Raw genomic sequence first — 7,863 nt, forward strand, 5'->3', positions numbered from 1 at the left:
AGGGTACCTGATCTCTACTCATCGGTGACGAGGTTAACTGGAAATTGTACAGTACTAAATAGGTGAGTACCGCTGTCCGTATACGCAAACTTATTTAGTAAGACCTTACCATATGAATGTACATTTGTGTTGAAGTCAAGTGGTGTAGAATCCCAATGTCGTTTTTATATGATTGTGAAGTTTGTGTAATGTTTTGTTTTGTGTTATTGTTGGAATCCAGGAAGATTATCCCGATAAAGTATAAAAAGCTGTTTTCAAAGTGGCGGTATTGCATGGTCTACCCAAGGGCACTCTGCTGCAAATCATTAAAAAATTCTTGGCTATTCAAGATAAATGGGGCCATGGGTCATTGAGGGAAAAAACAGTTTTTCTTTCACAGTTTATAAGTTGACAGGATTGCCCATCCATTCGCTAAATACTTGCAGAACAAGCAGTTTAATTGACGTCTGGTGAACTAGGCGTGATAAGGAACAAGTTAGAAGTAAGTATACCACAGCCAACAATATTCTCAAATCGATCGGAAAGTCCCCTAAAATTTGTTTTGCCAGGGGCAATATTAGGCTAATAAGTCTTTATTAAACATAAAGTGGTTTAGTATTGCAGCATCTGTACCATGGTGCTCAATAGTATATAACATATGTAATTATTTTGGCCATTAATGCTGTTATTCCCAAAGTAGCTCTCAGTCAGACCAAAACTTGACGTCATCCAAAAAGCATGGTGTAGGTAGCTAAAACACTTCATGTCAATTCACATCGTATTAATTTTTTGTGGCTGCTGTTTGAAAATCCTGTCCCGTGGCAGGACAGGCAAACCTTTGGTACGAAATTTTAAGACAGACGCTGCAACTCACCAGTTTCCCATCCCCAGAATGCAATGCGAAAACAGGGTGTCTAAACTCATTTGCATAGAACAGGAAGGCATCGGAATGATCCTGTTGACGTTAAACAGCTTGCTTTTCATTGTGTTTTGAGGTGTTGAGGCATTTTATGATCAACACTAATTAAATTACTATATGGGGTGAATCTGATAACAAATAGAGTATGAAGTTTTTGTGTTCTTTTCAACACGTGGTTTGTAACGTTACAGCATCACATTACAAACCACTTAATCGAAAAAATTAATTCTCTATTTGTTGTCAGATTCAACCCATAGTAATTTAATTAATGGTGAGCATAAAATGCCCCAATACCTCAAACAACAGTGAAAAACAAGCTGTTTAACGTCAACAGAATCATTCCGATGCCTTCCTGTCCTATGCAAATGAGTTTAGACCCCCCTGTTTTCGCATTGCATTCTGGGGATGGGAAACTGGTGAATATATAACAGGCAGAGGTCAAAGGTAAACATGACGTGTGATAGTCACCGCCTGACTAGCGCGTGATCAGTCGACTTTGGACAGTGACCACACACAGTCTGTGAAACTACGTCATAGTAACATTGTGACCCCGTATGAATGTCCTAGACCGTTATGCTTAAGTCACATTTCCAAACCGGGCCCCGACCAGGCTGTTTGTATTGAACGAAAAATTGATGAGTCATAATAAGAATATACAGAAATGTTGCCAATGATTATTATTAAAAATTTCTCTGTGTTTGTTGTCTTTTATGTCATAGTTTTCATTCTCTGCCCCGCCAGGCCCCTTAGGCAAACTGTGACCTCAGCATTACCTACACTTTAAGTGGAATTTGATACTCTACATCATTTTGCATCATAAATACTTGCCTATTGCAATGTTCATCGTTGAATTCCCAACCTAGATACGTACATGAAGATCTGTACGTTGTTATTACCGCAATACAACGTTATTATTACCTAAAAATTTTTGTGTATTTTTAAGGCCATTTTTGTACATAACATGTACATTCAAATTAAGAAATAGAGGGTGTAGGACCCCCATTCCACCAGGACAGCGGTCTCACTGTGCTTTGCCTGAAATTGGCCGAAGCGCGGAGAGAGCGCCGAGAGATCGCCAAGGTCGCCATGTTTCCAAGACCGTTCTGCGCTCTCGCGGCACTCTCTGTGCGCTCTCATGGTACGCGGTGAGCCGGTCCAAAACGGTAAGAGACCGCGGCGAGAGCGCTGTCCTAGTGGAATGGGCTCGGTGGCCTTATAAGATAATTAATTCAGTCAAAGAGAAGAAAGACAAAAGACCACAGTCTGGCGGTTATTCAGACCAAAGTTTGGCGGTTATTCAGATAACCACCCACTTTTTGGACTGTACCATTATGCGGGGGACAGGACACTAACAGCGGTGTTAAGACTTGTAGTTTCAATGCCACATGGTCACCGCAGATGATTACATAGATGCATCTGTTTTTCTGTCCACGCCATCTTGTTTCACGTAACATACAGTTGTTTTCGGCAATGGAGGAATTTTGTAAAGAAATTTGAGTCAAATAAGTTAGTACGATAGGCTATATGATAATAACGTTAATGCCCCGCCTTCTACTCGGTATATATGGTGAGATAATCCCTGGTCCTGTGCGATAACCGCCTCACTCGGTGGTTCATTTGGTGGTTATCGCACCCGACCAGGGATTATCTCACCATAGACACCCAGTGTCGGGACATTAACCCTTTATTAGCCCCTCCGCTATAACATCTATAGATATCAACATCAGGAGAACATGCTGCGTGTTGCCGGGACCCTTCACCCTATAGACGTGCGATGCCGGAGGTTTGTGGCGGCTAACAGGTATGACCTGGCCGAGACGGGGTACGGCCGAGCCCTTCTGGCCGCCATGTCTGATATGGACAGGCTGCAGGAAGTGGAGGTACTGAAGAGCCTGGGAGACTTGAACGTTGAGAAAGGAAAACTCCACAAGACCGAAGCTCCACGCAACTTAGAGCGGGGCTTGAACCTGTACAGGGCCGCGCTGCTCCGCTGTGAGGACCCGGGGGAAGGCGAGTCTCTCCAACATAGGGTCAAACTCGCCGAGAAACCTGGACAGAAAGCACCCATTGCTAGCTCATTCAATGACACAATTACTTCTGTTGCAAGGACTTCAGAAATTTTTCAAAACTTGGATAAGAAATTGGCTAGAGGTGGCCATATGGACTCCATTTTAGATGGTTACACGAAGATTCTTGTGAAAGGGATAGTGGAGAGGGGCAATCTGTTAGAAGTAGAAGCTATAAAAAGTCTTGGAGACGTCAACCTTAAGAAAGGAAGAGACTTAAAGGAGCCCAGGCATTTGACCAAGGCTACAGCCCTGTACAGCACAGCCCTGGAGCGATGTGACGATCCACATGGGAAAACCGTCCTCACACATCGCTTACTGCACGCAGCAAAAGTTAGGAGGGACATGGAGGAAAGAAGGAGACGGGTAAGTGTTGAGCTTGATGAAATAATACTTTGTGCTTTGTTGTTTTTGATAGCATAAAATTCCATCTATGTAATAAAAACTTCCTCTGTGTCGAGGGCCTTGTTGGTTGCTTCAAATATTAGGACTAATTGTAAATCTGGTGGTGTTAGGTGATAGTTTGGTTAATTGTCGTTGTCTACATTTGGTAAATTATATATCAAGGTTGCTGCAATCTGTTCTGTTTAGATGATCCTGAGAGGCAAAAGCAGGAGCAAGTGGCTATCATCTGGACCAAACAAGGTCCCTTCCACTATTTTTCAAGGTTATACCCTTCCAACAGTAGATAAATTAAGGTCAGTGATGTTAATCAAGTTGCCTTTTTTTAAAAACTTGTTGACTCATATCTTTAAGTTTGAGCCATTACAGCATTTAGGATTTATATGTCATCAATTATTTTTATCAATTAAAATAAATTGACGAAAAAACAACTTTAACGTTTACCAAAGTTACAGACTAGAAGGAAGTATTTCTCTTTATCTCAATTTTAAGGGGATCTTGAAAACACTTTATATCCAAACCCTATTCATGTAGTACAAATATCAAATGAGGATAATATGATAAATGAAATATTAGTAACCATCAGTGCTGATATTTCGAATTCTAGATAAAATATAAATATGAATTTTAAAAGCGTAATCATCTTTTTGCTACAGTGTGTGCACAGACCAGCTACAGGAAGGCTGCAGGACCCTGCAGACAGGGGACCTGGACACGGCAGAACGGAACTTTGCAGCTGCGCTCAAGGCCGTTCATGTGAAACGTATGTAGTACCTAAATAATATTTACTAGCAGAAAAAACACAATATCTTTATCAATTATACCATTATGTTTTTATGGTGTCATTCTGATAAGTATCATCATTATTTCGAATATTTCTTAATCACAATAAATAAACCGCACAAAATATCACTACAGAGTCCTCTTAACATTATGGGTAAGTATGTAACGTACTGAAGATACTAGGTAAATAGATTATCCATGATGCTAGTGCATCTAGGTCAGCAATTAAAAGAGTTTTAATTTCTTTGTCTTTTAAAATATTACCGAGTAACCGAAATAGAATAACGCGAAACTATTGATTCATTCAGATGCAACTACTGACCAATGCGAAAAGGAGGTGGAGCCTTTGTGTAAACTAAGCGATATCTACCTGGAAAGAGGAAAGCAGTCAAAAGACGGAAGTGACTTCACCAAGGCTGCAGCACTCCGTAATGCCGCGCTGGTCAGAGCAAGGACAGAAGACAGAGATGGCATCAAACAAACGATCCTAAGAACTAGTCAGCTATTTGTTAAACACGTGCTTGGGATCGCACAAGATGTGGAGAAAAAAGACACAGAAAAACACAAATCAATACTAAAGAAAGATCGAGAGCAGGTAGAAGAAGAGATGAAAAAAAAACGAGCAGGAGATCGATCCTTATAGTCTTGACGACGATGATCCAGAGATAAGAGAAGTAGAGAAGAAGAGAGTGGAAGCGATTATGACACTGTTCCAATCCATTGTTGAACAGAGAAAAACATTCATATCTGCCCTTGTAGATGAATGTATGGGGGCAATGGGCCCCCCTCCCTGTAAGTACGCAATGATAGGCATGGGTTCACTGGCCACAGGGTTAGTAACGCCATACTCTGATCTGGAGTTCGCCATCCTGATAGAGGAGGAAACAAGGAGCAACGTCGAGTATTTCCGCAACCTCACTCATTATCTGCATCTCAAAGTTATTAACTTGGGAGAAACCATTCTCCCGGCAATGGCGATTAAGTCGTTTATTGATTTTTCCAAAGACCCCCCGAACAACTGGTTCTATGACTCTGTAACGCCGCGCGGGTTCGCGTTCGACGGAGCCATGCCGCATGCATGTAAGACTCCACTGGGAAGAGGTGCGACACTTGAACTTATCCACACACCGCGAAATATGACCAGAATCATGCAAGACGACTTAAACTTTTATTTAGAGAAAGGGTACCATGTCGCAAGTATATTGGGGAATGTGTGTTTAATCACAGGAGAGCAGAACTTGGTAGATGTGTTTTCCACTCTATGGACTCAGCACCTCCAGAGAGGTAAAATAGTATCTGTGTTACAGGCATTGAGCATAATAACCGAAGATGTCAATTTCCAAATGATAACATCTACAGTGCCATCATCTAGCCTGCTCAATGTAAAGAAAGAAATCTATAGATTCTCGACCCTGGCAGTGTCGTGTTGGGCACTACTCTGTGGTATACAACCCACCACAATATGGGAGACTATTCAGAACATGAACAAGAACGGAGTCATCAACAGTGAAAACGCGCATCACTTGATGGTGCTGGTCAGCATCTCAGCAGAACTGAGGCTGCGGACATACATGAACAACCGTGGTCAGGTGGAGAACATGTCAGCCTTGTCATACATGCCTGTTAACACAGATATCGGGGAGAAGTTAAGGAAAGTGTTTTACCTCTCCAATACAAAGCAACTGATGAGGTACTATTACACAGCAACACCATTAAGAGTATTAATTTCACAGCTTATCATCAAACTTCACCCTACGTCGGCAAGATCTCCTATCCTGTTTGACAACTCACGTAAGATACAAGCAGTGGTTTATGCAAGTCTGTGTGAGTACGACAAAGCAAAATCATGCATGGAATGGGTGCTACAGGATGAGGTGTCTAAACATGATCGAGGAACTGCACATCCTGATATCGCCAACTCACTAGGCCAGTTGGCTTCATCCTGTATGAACCTTGGCCAACACAGAAAGGCCGTCGAATATTATGAAAAATCACTACATATGAAACGTAGTATCCATGGTGAGAACACTGAACATCCTGACATCGCCGGGTCACTTAATAACTTGGGTATGGCCTATTTGTATGTTGGTGATCACAGGAAGGCCATAAGCTGTCAAAAGCAGTCACTACACATGTATCAGAGTATCCATGGAGAGGGCACTGCGCATCGTGACATCGCTGCGATACTTGACAATTTGGGTGCCGTCTGCTACGCCTGTGGCGACCATGGAAAGGCCGTCGGCTATAATGAACAGGCACTACAGATGTGGCGGGGTATCTGTGGTGAGGACACTGAACATCCTGACATCGCCAAGTCACTCGGCAACTTGGGTAACGCCTGCAACAGCGTAGGTGATTACAGAAGAGCCGTCGGCTACCAAAAACAGGCGCTAGAGATGACACAGAGTATCTATGGCGAGGACACTGTACATCCTGAGATCGCAAATTTACTTAACGATTTTGGTAATGCCTTGTGGAACCACGGCGATCACGAAAAGGCCATCAGCTATTATGAACAGTCACTACAGATGAAGCGGAGACTCTATGGTGAGAACACTGTACATCCTGACATCGCCAAGTCACTCGCCAACTTGGGTAACTGCTGGATGCAGAGTGACATTGCTGATCACAGAAAAGCCGTCAGCTACCATGAACAGACACTGGAGATGGAGCGGAGTATCTATGGTGACACTGCACATCCCGAAATTGCTATTTCACTTAACAACTTGGGTCTTGCCTGGAGGAACCTTGCTGATCACAGAAAGGCCGTCAGCTATTGTGAACAGTCACTGAAGATGTGGCGGGCTATCTACGGTGAGGATACTGCACACCCTGAAATCGCCGGGTCAATAAAGAACTTAGGCGCCGCCTGGATGGACCTTGGTGATCACAGAAAGGCCCTCGAATATATTGAGCATTCCTTACGGATGGAGCGGAAATTCTTTGGTCAGAAAACTCCACATCGTAACATCGTCGCGTCACTTAACAACCTGGGTGTTGTCTGGAAGCACCTTGGTGATCTCAGAAAGGCCGTCAGCTATTTTGAACAGTCACTAAAGATGAAAAGGTCAATATATGGTGAAGACAATGAAAATCCTGACATCGCCAGGTCACTTATCAACCTGGCTAAAGCCTGGAGTGACCTCGGTGATCATGCAAAGGTCATCGGCTATTATGAGCGGTCACTACAGATTTTGCAGGGTATCCATGGTGAGGACACTGTGAATCCTGGCATCGCCGCGTTACTTAACAACCTGGGTGTTACATGGGGCATTCTTGGCAATTACAGAAAGGCCCTCAGGTATTTTGAACAGGCATTAAAGATGAGGCGGAGTATCCATGGTGAGGATGATGAACATCCCGATGTTGCAATGACACTTAGGGGGCTGAGAATGGCTTTAACAGCTTGTATGAATTCTCAGTGATCACTGAAAGGACCACAATTATTGATAAAAGTCAGTATAAATACAGTCAGGTGAAAGTTTGATGTGTTAAATGAATCTTTATAACGACCAGAATGCACAAAGAATGAACCAGCCCCCCCCCCAACACTGAAATATCTAGTTCCATAGAGCAGCGATCTAAAGGACATTTGAGAAATGTATCATTGCATTGACGATCGAAATATGATACACTGAGTCAATTTGTCCTGGTTTTAGAAGTTGATTACCATTTTATGTCATAATTCTTTGAATTTCTCAAAGCTATCGAAAG

General features: G+C 42.7%; 1 protein-coding gene across 1 annotated transcript; it reads left to right on the forward strand.

The window, feature by feature from the left end:
• LOC109478635 lies at positions 1-7,470 on the forward strand. The gene is given in 9 exon segments (XM_019780302.1): positions 1-62; positions 2,613-3,330; positions 3,556-3,662; positions 4,023-4,129; positions 4,458-4,759; positions 4,761-6,251; positions 6,384-6,481; positions 6,617-7,227; positions 7,439-7,470. Coding segments are annotated over 8 exon segments (3,447 nt in total). The 5' UTR covers positions 1-62; positions 2,613-2,631.
• The last annotated feature ends 393 nt before the right edge of the window (positions 7,471-7,863 follow it).

The sequence above is a fragment of the Branchiostoma belcheri genome, unplaced genomic scaffold, assembly GCF_001625305.1.
Source record: "Branchiostoma belcheri isolate BF01 breed outbred unplaced genomic scaffold, Haploidv18h27 scaffold445, whole genome shotgun sequence".
In the NCBI taxonomy this organism is placed as follows: Eukaryota; Metazoa; Chordata; class Leptocardii; order Amphioxiformes; family Branchiostomatidae; genus Branchiostoma; species Branchiostoma belcheri.